The following is a 16021-nucleotide window of genomic DNA, read 5'->3' on the forward strand; positions in this document are numbered from 1 at the left end:
TGTAATTATATATATATATATATATATATATATATATATATATTTAAAAAAAATATCATGTTTATTTGGGTTAATCTAGTTTGTATGTTAAATTGGTATATAAAACTCTTTTGTTTGTAGAACAAAGGACCTATCTCCTTGCAATAATTTGACTACTAAATTTATAAAAGTATACATAAAACTAACAAATATAAATTAAAATAAATTATAATTTCATTAATTTATATAAATTTTTTATTAATATAACATATATTATAAAATAATTATTTCAATATTTACTATAAATTAATATTTATCAAAAAATTTAAATATAATTACGCTCATAGGTATAGCCAATAACATAAAATAAAATAAATATGGCCAATAACATAAAATAAAAACTTTCTTAAGAAAAATCTAGCTTACTTTGACATGATGTTTGAATGCATTCAGAGTAAATTGAAATTAAATTAAATGAAATTAAGTATTTTAAAACTAACTGTTGACTTTGGTAAAACTAAATATAAAATTAAAAAGGAAAAGGTGAGGCAAAAACAAAGAAGTTCAAATATTTCATAAACAATGCACTCTGAAATTCCATCCCATTACTAAGTTACCGAGCTTCGATGACGTTCTCCCTTTTAAAGCACATTCATATCATGGACGTCAAAGGTTCGTTGTCCACTGATTTCATAAGGATGTGCTACTGACAGCTGGAATATATCCTATCAATTTTGTTTTTGATGTCTTTTGACTTATACGGGAGCCATCTTCCTGCTTGCTCACATTCTGCCTGGATTAATGAAGCTTTATGCTATGCATATGTACTTTTTTTTAAAATTTAATAGAAGCAACATTTTTTCTTCTTAAAAAATTATACTATCAGATTTCACGCTATATATCTTTGTCTATAAAATATCAATGGTTCTTAAGAATATATACCATTCTGTTAAAATAATATCTATTTTAACATACATTCAATATATCCCATTCTGTTCCAATAATTTTAACGTAGATGCAAAGTTTGTTCTCCACTCTTTTCACAAAGATGTGATAGTGTAAGTTGGAATATCAATTTTCCTTTGAAATATAAAGTTTATTTAAATATACTTTTGAGTATACATCACATAATTGTTTTATTATAAGATTCTATAATATTTTCGTCCACGCTTAGATGCCATGGTAGGATCCCACCACTAATAGATATCAAGTTTCGGCTGATTGTATGGTCAATTAATGATCGGATACTTCTCTGTAAAAAGGAAAAATTCCTCTAGTCTAATTACATTGTTTTTTTCTTTAAAATTATGAACAGTTTAGTAATTTTTTTGATAAATTTTGGTTTGTAAATTGAGGTTATATTTTAATATGTTGGATAATTTAGAGATTTTTGATGGTGTAAAATTTATTGTTATTTTAAAAAATATGATTTAAACACTAGGTAAAATTTGTTATTTTTTTTCCAAATTCCAAGCAAAAAAAACAATTCGTCAGCCTTATCCAAAAAAATGAATGGGTAATCAATGATATGATCCTCCTCTGTTGAAAATACGGCGCCAATGATCATTTCCATGATCTGATACACCTCTGTTAGAAAAAATCAATGATCAATGAGCTGTATTCAAGTGCAAGGAGAATTTTTTCTCTGCCACACAGTAAATGTGCGCTCGTACACGCATATCGTCCAAATTTTCTACGCGCTTAGGTGAGCGTCAGACATGCCGTCACATAGTTATCATCACTATATGGACGTCACACAAATTTCGTCACTCGGGTACCACAGGGAAACGAAAAAATAGTAATATAAATAACTCCATTAATCAATCCATATTCTAACGTAGAGTTTGGCCATTTCGACCGACAGGATGCAGATCATCAACGTCGACATAGAGATGAAGAATGCCTCCTCAACTGAAACTCATGAGATAATTAATCGCAACGAGGAGGAGCCATCCATGCGATTAATATCCAATGGAAGAAATTATTTTGAGGTTCCACAACATTACATCCGACCTCCCGCCGAGCGACCCAGGCTGGATGAAGTAGTCCTTTCTTTGGACTCCATACCTCTCGTGGACCTCCAAGGTCTCTTGTGCAATTCTACTAGAGCCCACGTTATTCAACAAATTGGCCGGGCCTGTGCTGAATACGGCTTCTTCCAGGTATCTGCTCTCATACTCTTATAACAATTTAATTCGCATTCCTAGCTCCACCTATTGTTGTCTGCATATGATTATGTCATGTTGAAGATGGTTCAACATTTTCTTGTTGTATATATTGTTGTGCATGAACAGATAATCGATCATGGCATTCCAGATACGGTGAGTAGCAGGATGCTACAAGTGGGGTTGGAATTTTTCACAATGCCTGTGGAGGACCGGATGGAACACTATTCCGACGATCCGTTGAGGAAAACACGTTTGTCGACGAGCTTCAACATCCATAAAGAACAAGTCTTCAACTGGCGGGACTATCTGAGGCATCACTGTTATCCCCTAGAAGATCATGTTAACACTTGGCCCTCAAAACCTACTGATTATAGGTATGTATGTAGCGTTCACTAAAGATGCAGTATGGTATGAACTTTGAAGTATGGTGTTTTCATATAGATTACTTTAGAGACAAATTTTATAAGTGGGCAATTTCATCTTTTTTCTGTGAGAATAATGCAGAAATAGTTAGTTATGAGTGGTTGAACTGAATTAGTTGTAGGTGGTTGAACAGAATTAGTTATGAGTGGTTAGGAATTAGTTTGTGTTATTTCCTATATAAGTGTGATGTAATTGAGCAAAGAAATTAATGAAGTTATGTGAGTTTTCTGTTTTAAGTTGGTATCAGAGCATCAGGCAAGCAGTGGATTGTGCATATGTGTTGAGGTCGTGTAACAGAGAGCTTGTGCGCTGCTATGCGTGTGAGGCCGCTGAGTCAGGCCGACTAGTGAGACTGTGTGATGTTGCCTTAACTGTATTGAACACTGCCAATTGAAGACTGCTCCAAGTGCGTGTGCTGTCAAGAATCGTCGACTGGTGTGCTGTCAAGAACCGTGAAGCGAGACAGTGAGGATCGTGAGCAGTCGTTGGTGTGCTGCTGTCGAGAACCATAACCGTCGCCCTGTCCAGAACTCTGCGTGGATCGTGCTGCCAGAACTTTGCTGGTGTGTTTGCAAGCTTCCGCCGTTTATACTGCCGTGGTCATATTTTTTTTCAGTCAGCCCGGTTTTCTTTGTTTTGTTATAATTCCTATCTCCGCTTCTTGACCTTTGACGTTAGACAGCTAGTTTCTTTGGTATTCTGTTGAAGCATTTCTCAGGCAGTGAGGCCTGCGGTAGCATTTCTCAGGCAGTGAGGCCTGCGGTATTCTTGTAATTTGCAGAGTTTTATTTATTAACCAGTTTTCCAACTTTAAGAAGCTTGCGATTTTTTGTTTGAATTTGGTCATTGGTGGAGAGATGGCTAATCCCCTTGCAGATTCATATTTAAATGAGTCTTCAAGACTTGATGGAGAAAATTATGTCAATTGGAAATTTAAGATCATAACAGTACTGGAGGCATACAATCTCTGGCCGATTGTCAAAGGTGACGAGACCAAGCCTCAACCTCCTACTAATACTCAAGATTGGGAGAAGCGTGAAATGAAAGCAAGGGTGCTGCTACGCATGTCAGTGAAGGACAATATTATTCCTCACATTCGGGACTGTGAAACTTCGAAGGCGACATGGGACACTCTCAAAGGTTTGTATGAGACTACTAATGCAAACCGTATTTTATTTTTAAAAACAAAGCTGCTATCTATCAAAATGGATACCAATGAAAGCATTAGCAACTTTGTTTCCCGAATTACAGACTTTAGTGATAAGCTTGGTGATATTGGTGAAAAGGTTTCTAGTACAGACTTGGTAACTGTTACTTTAAAGGGGTTAGTCCCAGACTATAAAGTCTTTATTTCAGCTCTCTCAACTAGACCGACACCTCCTACATTTGAAGACTTGGCTGGAATTCTTCTTCAAGAAGAAGAGCGCATGAAAACTTTTGAACTGGAGTCAAATGGTTCTGATTTGGCTTTGACTGCAAGAGGCCAAAGACCATTCCAAGGGAGACCATGGGACAGAAACAGAGGCCGTTTTCAAGCAAAGCAGAAAGGTATGGCACCTCCTGATTCTTATGTTAAAAGGAACATTGAATGTCATTATTGTGGAAAACCTGGACATCTGGCTAAATATTGCTATAGGAGAAAGAATAATGAATCAAATCAAAGACATAGCAGGCATAATGGAAATCACATAAACAGAGACACCTCAGTGAATGATGGATTTAAAAATCTTAAGTTATTTCTTTCTGATGCTGCATTGTCTGCTGAAACTGATGATGAGAATGCTTGGTTTATAGATTCTGGTGCCTCGGCACACATGACTTGTAATAAAGAATGGTATGCTAAATATTATGAGAAATGTGATGGTACACACATTTACCTAGGAGATGATAGGTCACTTAAAGTTCAAGGCTATGGCATAATAAATGTGTACTTACCTAATGGACAAATGCGACAGATTCATAATGTGATGTATGTACCTGCTCTCAAAAAGAATTTGTTATTTGTTTCCACTATCACTGATAATCATTTAAAAGTAGAATTTGGTAAATTGGGGTGTATAGTGAAAGATGTTCAGGACCACTACAAGGTTGTTTCTACAGGTACCAGGGTTGGAGGATTGTACAGATTGGATGTGACAGTCAAGCGCCATGTTGCATTGACATCTCAAGAAACATCGACAGCAGAATTATGGCATCACAGGTATGGGCACCTAAATTACAATGATTTATCGTTGTTACAAAGGAAATCAATGGTTGAAGGTCTTCCTGTTATGAAGTGTGAACATTTACCATGTGAAGCTTGTGCACTTGGTAAGCAGCATAGAGAAGAGTTTCCTGTTCATACTGAGAAACGAAAGTATGATATACTTGAATTAATTCACACTGATGTATGTGGACCTATGCAAACTAGGTCTCTTGGTGGTGCTTCATACTTTGTTATTTTTATTGATGATAGATCTAGATATACCTGGGTCTATTTCATTAGAAGGAAAAGTGACATATTTGAGTATTTTAAAGAGTTTCGAAATATGGTTGAAAAACAAACAGGAAAGTGCATCTGTATCTTGGAGTAGTAAGAAACAGCCAACTGTTTCTTTATCATCAACAGAATCAGAGTACAAAGCTTTGACCAATGCCACCTGTGAAGCTATTTGGTTGCGGAGAATCCTTGCAGATCTTGAAGAAGCGCAAAGTGGTGCAACATGTATCAATTGTGATAATCAGAGTGCTATCAAATTAGCACATAATCCAGTTTACCATGCTAGAACAAAACACGTTGAGTTACAGTACCACTTTGTACGTGAGAAAATTGAGTCAAATGAAATTGGATTGATATTTTGTCACACCAAGGATAATGTGGCTGATATATTTACTAAGCCCCTTGGTAAAATCAAATTTGAAGTTTTTAGAAGTCAGTTAGGTATTGTAGAAAATCCATTTCTCCATTAAGGGAGGATGTGAGAATAATGCAGAAATAGTTAGTTATGAGTGGTTGAACTGAATTAGTTGTAGGTGGTTGAACAGAATTAGTTATGAGTGGTTAGGAATTAGTCTGTGTTATTTCCTATATAAGTGTGATGTAATTGAGCAAAGAAATTAATGAAGTTATGTGAGTTTTCTGTTTTAAGTGTAAATATATTAGCCACATTATCCTTGGTGTTACAAAATATCAATCCAATTTCATTTGACTCAATTTTCTCACGTACAAAGTGGTACTGTAACTCAACGTGTTTTGTTCTAGCATGGTAAACTGGATTATGTGATAATTTGACAGCACTCTGATTATCACAATTGATACATGATGCACCACTTTGCGCTTCTTCAAGATCTGCAAGAATTCTCCGCAACCAAATAGCTTCACAGGTGGCATTGGTCAAAGCTTTGTACTCTGATTCTGTTGATGATAAAGAAACAGTTGGCTGTTTCTTACTACTCCAAGATACGACCCCTCATCTAATATGAAATGCATAGCCAGAGGTAAATCGTCTGTCATCTGGATTTCTTGCCCAATCTGAATCAGAAAAACCTGTCAGTGCAACATCAGATACATCAGTATACATAATACCAAGATTCATTGTTCCCTTTAAGTATCGGAGAACTTTCTTTGCAGCAATCCAGTGATTTCCTGAAGGCTTAGCCATGAATTGACTAAGGATATTGACTGAGTATGCAATGTCTGGTCTGGTAGTGGTGAGATAGTTCAAACTTCCCACTAACTGACGATATAATGTTCCATCTGCCTCTTTCGATCCATCTTCTTTGTACAACTTTGCATTCTGTTCTAAGGGAGTTGACATAGCTTTGCAATCTGTCATATTGAACTTTTTAAGAATCTCCTTTGTATATTTGCTTTGAGTGATCAAAGTTTTACCAGGTTCTCTCCATACCTCAATTCCTAAGCAGTAATGCATTTCACCCAAATCTTTCATTTCAAATTCCTGTGACAACTGAACTTTAATTTCTTCAATTAACTTGTGAGCACTGCCTGTTATAATGAGATCATCCACATACAAAGATATTAAAGCAACATTTCCTTTTTCATCTTTCTTAAAATACAAGTTAGGATCATTTTTGCTTTTCACAAATCCATTCTGAAGAAAGAAGGTATCAATCTTTACATACCATGATCTTGGTGCCTGTTTCAAACCATACAATGCCTTTCTTAACCTGCAAACCAGATGCTCATGTCCCTGTTTGACAAACCCTTCAGGTTGAACCAAATAAACTTCTTCCTTTAAATCACCATTTAGAAAAGCAGATTTGACATCCAATTGATGTATATTCCAATTATGTTTTGTGGCTAAGGCAATCAGTAATCTAATTGTATTCAACTTAGCTACTGGTGCAAAAGTGTCTTCATAATCAATTCCCTCCTGTTGAGAATATCCTTTTGCTACTAATCTTGCCTTAAATTTATCAATTGTACCATCTGCTTTAAATTTTGTTTTGTACAACCATTTGCTTCCAATTGGAACTTTATTTTCAGGAAGTTCCACTAATTCCCATGTTTGATTTTTCATAATAGAAGCATACTCATCATTCATAGCATTAATCCATGGTTCATGTTGTTTAGCCTGCTCATAATCAATTGGTTCTTCAACATTCATTATATTAGACATTAAGGCATAGTCTCTATACCTTTCAGGAAGCCGAGTCTGTCGGGACGACCTTCTTGGTGTGGGTGTTCCATCCATGATTCGTTGGCTTTGAGGTGTATCACCTCCTTGTGATGACTCACTGCTGCTAGATGTGCTCATACTGCTGCTATCATCCTGATCCTGTACCTGTACCTGGACCTGTTCCTGTTCCTACTTAATCAAAGTATCAAGCTTGAGATGTGCATCATTAGAAATATGCCATGTATCATTCTTTGTGTTACTTTTATCAGTCTGCTCATGAAACAATACATCACGACTTGCAAATAGTTTATGGGAACTTGGATCAAACAATTTATAGGCTTTCTGATCCGTACAATATCCAATGAAAACACACTTGATGGACTTGGCATCAAGTTTGCTTCTGTTAGCCTTAGGAATATGAGCAAAAGCAGTACATCCAAAGACTTTGAAATGACTCACATCAGGTTTATAACCATAAAGAACCTCAAAAGGAGTTTGAAAAACTAATTTCTTAGTGGGACATTGATTCTTCAGATAAACAACAGTGTTAATGGCTTCTGCCCAGAAACCATTAAAGATGATCTTACCTTGCAGCATACTACGAGCAGATTCCACCAAGGTTCTATTCCATCGCTCAGCAACACCATTTTGCTGAGGGGTATGTGGCACTGTGAACTGTTGTTGAATTCCATTAGATTTACAATAGGTGTTCTGCGAGATAATTTTTGTTCAGTTGAATTGGTTTTATTTGAGTATATTCGAGAGTAAAATAAAAACTGCCTTCGAACTTCATAAGCAAAATTCCAAGATGAGTTACCACGAAATTTCTTACTAAAATGATGGAAGGATCACTCGTTGTTGATGAATATGGCAGAGAAGTGTGCAGCCAGTATTGCAGAGAGGTAAGGGCAATTGCTCTGAGACTGCTGGAGGCAATATCGGAGAGCCTGGGACTGGAGGCCGACTTCCTAGACAAAGCACTGGGAAAACACGAGCAACACATGGCTATAAACTACTATCCCAAATGCCCCAATCCCGAGCTTATGTTCGGTTTACCACCCCATTCCGATCCCGATGTCCTCACACTTCTTCTTCAAGATGAGGTACCCGGATTGCAAGTGCTCAACAACGGGCGCTGGATTGCTGTGAACCCCATTCCTAATGCTTTTGTTATCAACATCGGAGATCAATTACAGGTTCCATCAATCTGCTTGCATTCCACTTAATCTCTTCTTTTTATTTAGCTTTTTATTTGTAGAATCCATGTGCCCATGGTGTGTGACCTCAAAATAATTGATGTTGGAATACAATTATGTATGTGCAGGTTTTGAGAAATGGAAGATACAGGAGTGTGGTGCATCGTGCTGTGGTGAGCTCTTCAAAAGCACACATTTCAATTCCCACATTTTACTTTCCTTCTCCTGATGCAATCATCGCTCCAGCACCGGCATCGATTGACGACGAGCATCCTGCATTCTTTAGAAGATTCACGTGCGACGAATATTACCAAAAGTTCTGGAACAACAAACTGCAGGGAAATGCTTGCTTGCAGTTATTCTCCCATGATTCCCAAATATCGGAGCTTTCTAATCACGAGGGCGACGACCTTTGAAAATATGCATGCATCTTATTATGGGATTTATATCTCCTTTCTTCTTGCTTTATTGTATTTGTATTATTTGATATTAATGTCAGGTTGGGATAATGTAATCGGATTCATATCTAATGTCAGGGAATTGGATTATGCATTTAATATCCAAAGTATTCGAGTCTAAGTTGTTTTCTTCTCCTTGTTTTACTTCGCTCTTCCGCGACTTATTTTGCGGTATTGGGAGCTTTTTTTTTTAGGAGAAAAAAACTGTAACATTTTCATTAATAAGAAATGCTATACATTGTTGGAGATTTGGTTCACATTACAGAGTATATATCTTTGATGAGAATATCCAAAAAAAAAAAACAGAGCAGAGTCCGGTCAAGAAATGCTATCTTGTAGCAGTATATGGAAACAAAGCATATACCCGCGTCCTATGTTACCAAAAACGAGAAACGGGAAATGGAACGGGAAACGAGAAAGGGAGAAAGGAAGTTTGGAGGTTTCGCATATAAGAAACGAGGAGAGAGAAAAACACAATATTAAAGGTGAACAATATAAACAAAGCATTAATCATAAACCTGCAATGTTTTTGCTCATGAAATTGTAAATACTGATTTAGTTTATAAATTTTAAGGAGACCTACTTAGAGACAAGTTTATCCATTGGGCTTCTAGGCATGCATAAGAGCTGCGGCCTCATTCCTCAGATTTGCCGCGGCATGAAAAACGTTGGTATTAAAAACCAGAATTTTCCTTTATTGCATAAAGACGCGGGATGAAAAACGCTGGTATGAAAAACGCTTGTCAATCAGAGGCTCACACCATGATTCAACCTTATTGACCTTACCTGCTACAAATGTTCAGGGCGCAGTACCTAAGAACACACATAAAGCTAAAACAGACGGCAATTTGTCTTTATTTTCCACCTGTAATGAAAGTATGGCTCATGGATCTCACCGTTTTTAACAATGACGAGAATAGGTATATGGAGTATTTATACTTTTCCCATATTTCCCATACTCTGCATTGAATGTACTCTAGAGAATTGAACTCCGTAGTTTAAATTTTAATATTTCCTAAGAACAACTCTGGTGAAACTTACATTCAAACCATATATACCTAACCAAGCAAGTTTGATTTATGTTATGTGAATTAAAATATCACTGAAGTGGTATGAGTTACAGAAAATATCACAGCGGTCAGAATCACTTTAATGGAGTACATATACATGCATTGATACGGAAGATAGAACAGAGGTTTCATTAAATTAGGAAGATAGAATAGAGGTTTCATTAAATTAGGCTAAAAGAGGATATTACAGGACTGAACACAGGTATAGCCCATTACGATATGAACAGTTGATCCCAGCGAACCTCATCTACCCAAATCTTGAGAGAATTATGTGGTCTGGAATCAGCATTCAAAAAAAAAAAAACAGAGATTGAAGTTTGTAGGCAGTACCTTTTGACAATAGAATTGACAATGTTGTTGAAGATAACTCAATGGGGATGTGAAGTTGCTTGGCTCTTATCTATGCCTTTCTTGCATCTGAGGAGTGATGGGTTTGCTCTCCTCTTCTACTTAAATCCTTGAAAAAACATGAGCAACTGCACAACTAAAAAAAACCACTGGTTTGCATGGATCACTACCTAGTTAAAAAAAATACAACTATTGTCTAAATAAATAAAAATTTCTGAGACAATAATAATGCTATTCAACTGGAGTCTAGAACTAGAATTTGATGGCAACTGGTGTTTTTTTTGGCAACTCTTTCACAATATTCACAATACCCTGCGTTTTCTCAAAAATACAGCGAGTGCTTTCTTCAGCTGCTCGCTCACAATACCCTAGAGTGCTCTCACTTTGTATGTTTAATTTCCAGAAAACTAACAGTCAACTGCAGCAGACTAACAGTCAACTGCGAATTAAACTGGACTTAACCCTCTGTATGTGTAACTTCCAGAAAACTAACAATCAATTGCTAATTAAACTCGATTTAACCCACGGTTTGAAAAAATTAAATTTAACTCGAGTCTGAAAAAATAAATTTAACTGCAAGTCTATCCAGAAACGGAGAATTCGTTTCTGAGAAGAAATTGTTTCATTTCGCGGGAAACTGTTTCTTGCCAGTGAAAACGAAAATGGTCGTTGCAGACAGCGTTTCTAGTTTGGTTGGGTTTCTCCGAAGATTTCTGCCAAAAACGGTGGACATCGTTCCGTTTCTGGTAACTAGGCCTGCGTCTAACAGAGCTAAGTCTAATTAATGAGACATATGGCAGAAGATCAAAAAAGAAAATTTATCAAAACAAGGCATCTAGTGACCAGTCTAAGTACAAAAAGATCAACAAAAATCAAAATGACCAGAGAAATCCCCTGAGAAAACAGTTCATAATGAATCTGCCCTAGAACTATATGTTGGAAGTAATGCTTCCATGTAATGTGTGAATTGTCATTGTAAGTCCCTAGGTGTCAATCTAGAAGTAGTGAGTTTCATATGTGTGAGTTGTAATAGCTATCTAGATGTGTCAGTGATCTAGATACTATAAATATGTAACTCTTGAAATCAATAAAATATATTGTGTTTGGTGTTGTGTCTAATCTATCTCTCTCGCTCTCTTTCATATTTTTAACATGGTATCAAAGCTAGATCTGGCTTGATTCCCTTGCGGGAAAGCTAGGAAGATGTTAGAGAGCCTTGATTGTTATTGTTTCTGTACATAGATAAATTAATATAAGTGTGTCACAGTGGATTTTTGTTATAAGTTTTATTTCTCTCAATTTAAATTTGTCTTTGAGTGTGGTTTTCTAGATCTAGATTTGATCCTAAGCTCGAGTTTTGCTCCATCTTCTATAGAGATGTACAGCTCGAGTTTTGCTCCATCTTCTTTAGGAGATCTACAGCTCCAGGGATCTACAAAGTGCTTCCTATCATTGCATGTGGCACAGGGAGTGGTGTAAAAGTTGTGCGTCCTATTTTTAAAGGAAGGAAGAGTGCGGAAGATTATTTCAGCTCTAGCGATGTGAAAGTGAGAACTTCTGATTTCTGTACGCTGTGCTGAGTCATTGCCCTGTTTATTAACCTTTTCTGCCCAGTGATGTTGCGACATGCGTATCTTTGCATCTTGATTCACCGTGTCTCTATTCTTGCATATTTGTAATATGAGAAGGTTGATCGAGATCTGCATAAATCGAAGGCATTAGTTTTTCCTGAGTCCGTAGTCCGTTTTGTGTTTTCTGGTGCTTAAATCTCTGGGTAATTTAGCTGCACACAGCTAATCTAAATATGGCGGACTTTAAATCAAAAGAAGTTGAATTAAAAAAGTTCTTCGGAAAAATATTCAAGTCAGTGAACCATAGTTGTTCATTGCAGTTCGGAGGGCCAAAGGCTAGCGAAGAGGAATATGGAACCCTTCACGTTGAAAAAAGTTTGTTTATTTTTTGGAAGTTGATTTTCACATGGAGAAAGTCTTCATCTTTTTAAAGTCAAGCTATTTAACGTGAATGATTTTTGACTTGTGGAAGGATTTGGGTATAATAAATTAATGGAGAGTTGATTTAAGAAAAGTGGAAGTATGTGGAGGTCACTTATCATATTAAAATCAAGCAATTACCTTATATTCAGATTTGCTCATGGGAAGATTTCTTTTAAAGAGGGTGGTGTTGTTATATTATTAAAAGAAAAATTAGTAGAAATTTTTATGGTGTTGTTTATTAGGTTGTATTGTGTTATTGTTCAAGTGTAGTGTGAAATTCAAATGAAGCGGAACCACAAAGGATAGGCTAATTATTCAACAGATTAATGTGACCTGCCGTGCTCCGGGAGCATTAGTCTCATGTAGTTCTTAATAAAGTCAAGCAGGTGTGACCCGTCGTGCTCCGAGAGCGTCAGTACAGGATATTTTACAAGGTCAAGTTGTAGAATTATTTGCTGAAGACATTCTGTATCCAGAACGCTATCCTAGATAACTGATGAAGGTTGCGGAGGGCCATGGATTCACAGATGGTGGCAGTTCCATAGGATGGTTCAGTATCGAGACTGACCCATTGCACTTTAGGAGGTTGAGAAGCCTCAATTCTTCAAAGTTCGTCAACGATGGTTAGAGGCAGTTACATTTTATATGGAGGTCAAGTGAGAGCTCGAAGATGTGGTGGTGAAAGAGTGGTGTTTGCAAGATTCCAGAGTTGATGTGGGTGCTGATGATGACCATATCAGACAAATCTGACAAAGATTTATTTATTGTTGTAATGTGGGTTTTCTATATTTTTTATATGTAAACATTAAGGGAGGGTGTGGGAAGTAATGCTTCCACGTAATGTGTGAGTTGTCATTGTGAGTCCCTAGGTGTCAATGTAGAAGTAGTCAGTTCCTATGTGTTAGTTGTAATAGGTATCTAGTTGTGTCGTTGTCAGTGATCTAGATACTATAAATATGTAACTCTTTAGATCAATAAAATATATTGTGCTTGGTGTTATGTTTAATAGATCTCTCTTACTCTCTTTCATATTTTTAATACTATATTTGAATTATGTCATCCGATTAAGTGTATTTAACCTTCATATCTAAATTATAAGGACAAGTCTACCGAGGCCAAGGAATCTGTTTGTCTAACATCTTATAAATTTATATTTAAGATAGTTTAAATTTTAAAAATATCGTTTATATTGATTTAAATATTTAGAACTATTAAATTATTAAATGAACTGTCTGATTACAACTAATTATCAAATCCATTATACATTCAGTTTAAAAATGCAAGCATCAACTCGGAGCAACAAATACCTTCTTTGTTGATATACATTCACAGACTTGTCAGTGTTTTTGTTTCCTTCACCAACTAATTTAACGAAATCTTGCCCTCACTTCGTAACAATCACATGCCATTAATTTCATAATTAGAAATAAATAATTTCATTAATCAGAAAAGTAGTTCAGAATATATTAAAAAAACATTAACTTCCAACCGCATCTCTTGTGGAGAGGGCTTTGTTCTTATCCATTTTTTTAACTTCTCTAACTTTAATATAAGAACAATCTTGAGAATCTGTAATTCTCAAGCTGCTCTAACTATCGATTAAACCAGAATTTGGTTACAAACAATTATCTCAAAACAATACGTTAGTATGTTGAATACATTATTTTCTTACAAACCATCATCTCAAAATAATAATTCAATATGATCAATACATTATTTTCTTGTCAAATGCTACAATTGACCCCTATTTACAGTCGTTGTTTGATAATGATTTCAACTATGGTCTCACCAGCAATTCATATCTCATATATCTCATAGATGTTATATTCAGGGGGATCGAACTAGAGAAAATTGTTACTTTGAACTCATGAGGGCCATGAGGGCCAGGGGATTGCAGTTGTCTCACTTCCTTACCTGGAATAGCCCTAGGATTAACAATGCTTTAATATCATTGGAATAGTAGCTATGGGATTTAACCAAATTAACCCAAACTCACGAAAGGGTTCAACCAAATTAACATGTGATTTAATAACAATATCAGGGGACAAGAGAGGAGTAGCAGCAATTCCTTCCTCATCATGCACACATTAGTCAATGGCTTATACCAATTTGTCTAATTTTCCCTGTGGTTGACAATCTAGTAATTTCCCCTTGATTTGTGTTAGTTTCCTCTTTAAAATATGATTTAATTTTCTCAAATTATGAATTATTATAATGTGTGCAAAGAAGGAGGGATTTAGATGCAATTCACTCAAAATTACACTAATGATCCTTTTCCTCATGCTCTTCATTGGTCTAATGGTTTCTTGTGGAACAAAATCCTCAAGTTCCATAAAAGCTATATATTTTTCTTCACTCACAGTAGTTGTGGCTTTTTAAGAAATTATTTTATCTATTGTGTCATCACCACATTCCTTTCTTGGTGCATCAAGTCTTTTCCATGCTTCGTTTTCCTCTTCATGGTCCTAATCATCTCTTTTAATGGATACTTCTTAATTATTTTGACATCGTTGTCTTGTGAAAAAGGAGAAGGGCATGAACTTTCTTACTTTTCTTGGCTTGTAAAGGGCTATTATGATGCCTTCTTTTCTTATCCCTTAAATATTTCTTCAAGTGGGCACATTAGAAATTCTTTCCATTTCCATTGCTTATGTGATAATATATAAATTACAAGGAGCTTAATTATGCCATGGTGTGAGATGCATTTTGTAGGATTCCTAGCTATTTCAATGGCCTTCACCATCTATTACAAGGTTTCTAATAAGAAGTATGGGTTGTTGATTACACTTTCGTGTCGAAGACGAGTGACCAACTTCAAATTGGTACCCAAAGATTTCACCATGCCTAACCTCACAAGAGATATACTTTTGTAAAAAGTGAGAAATATCCCTATTATAGCTCAAAATGACACTCCCTTGAGCCTTAAAGAGAATAAAGAGAGGAAGAAGCCTATAATGTAGCAAAAATTTCAGAGAACCCCTAGAAAAAGTCATAATTTACTCCTTCAATGCCCCTCGTACACTGACAAAGAGAGTTGTAATGCTGGAATTGGCATGGTAAGAAGAGTTGAGTGCTCCAAATTCATAAGCATAGAGTACTAAAGTTTTTAGGGTTTCTAATTTGCATATATAAGGGTTGCAAGGTCAAAAGGTGATCAAATCACATTATAAGGATGAAAGGATCGAATTGGACTAAGTAAAGAAAGTGTCCATATTCATCTAATTAATTTTTTAACTCATATATAGAAGAAAATTTATCCATGATGCAAAGGAAGAGAAGTGGACGTAGCCTAGAAATCAATTCCACCTTTTAATAAGACAAAACTAGCAGTGAGTCTAAATGTGAGTCTTGGTGAGAGAAGGGGCTATATAAAAGGATCATGATGAGCTCAAATATTGTAACCATTTGGTATAATAAAAGAAATATTATTTCCTTCCATTTATTTAATGTTTTGGTTATGTAAATGTTCATGTTTTGATGATTTTGATTTTTGCAACACTAGTTCATTACTACAAGTTGTAGGACTTGGTGCATCCTAGTTGTCTATTTATAGGTTACAGGTGTGAGGACCAAGGAGAAAGATCTCAAAGGTTCCAAATAATTAGAGAAAGTAGGCACCAAACTTCCAAGAAAAGGTATGCTCCTCATTTTTATATTGGTCTATTCCAATTTTACTTGCACACATGTCAAAAGGGCTTGAGTAGGTCATACATACACTATTTATCATAGGCCTTGGATAGGCCTTTAGGACTAGTATTCTAAGAAC

The 16021-nt window shown here is 35.8% G+C and overlaps 1 protein-coding gene across 1 annotated transcript; it reads left to right on the top strand.

Annotated features, from left to right (window-relative positions):
• The first annotated feature begins 1867 nt into the window (after positions 1-1867).
• Positions 1868-8801, top strand: LOC149234469 (protein DMR6-LIKE OXYGENASE 1-like). The gene is made up of 4 exons (XM_089368281.1): positions 1868-2141; positions 2274-2521; positions 8064-8385; positions 8514-8801. Exons 1-4 carry the CDS (start codon positions 1872-1874, stop codon positions 8799-8801), a joined length of 1128 nt encoding a protein of 375 aa, XP_089224407.1. The 5' UTR covers positions 1868-1871.
• The last annotated feature ends 7220 nt before the right edge of the window (positions 8802-16021 follow it).

The sequence above is a fragment of the Pinus tabuliformis genome, chromosome 8 (genome assembly GCF_031772625.1).
Source record: "Pinus tabuliformis cultivar Carrire ecotype Pingquan chromosome 8, CPIR1, whole genome shotgun sequence".
In the NCBI taxonomy this organism is placed as follows: domain Eukaryota; kingdom Viridiplantae; phylum Streptophyta; class Pinopsida; order Pinales; family Pinaceae; genus Pinus; species Pinus tabuliformis.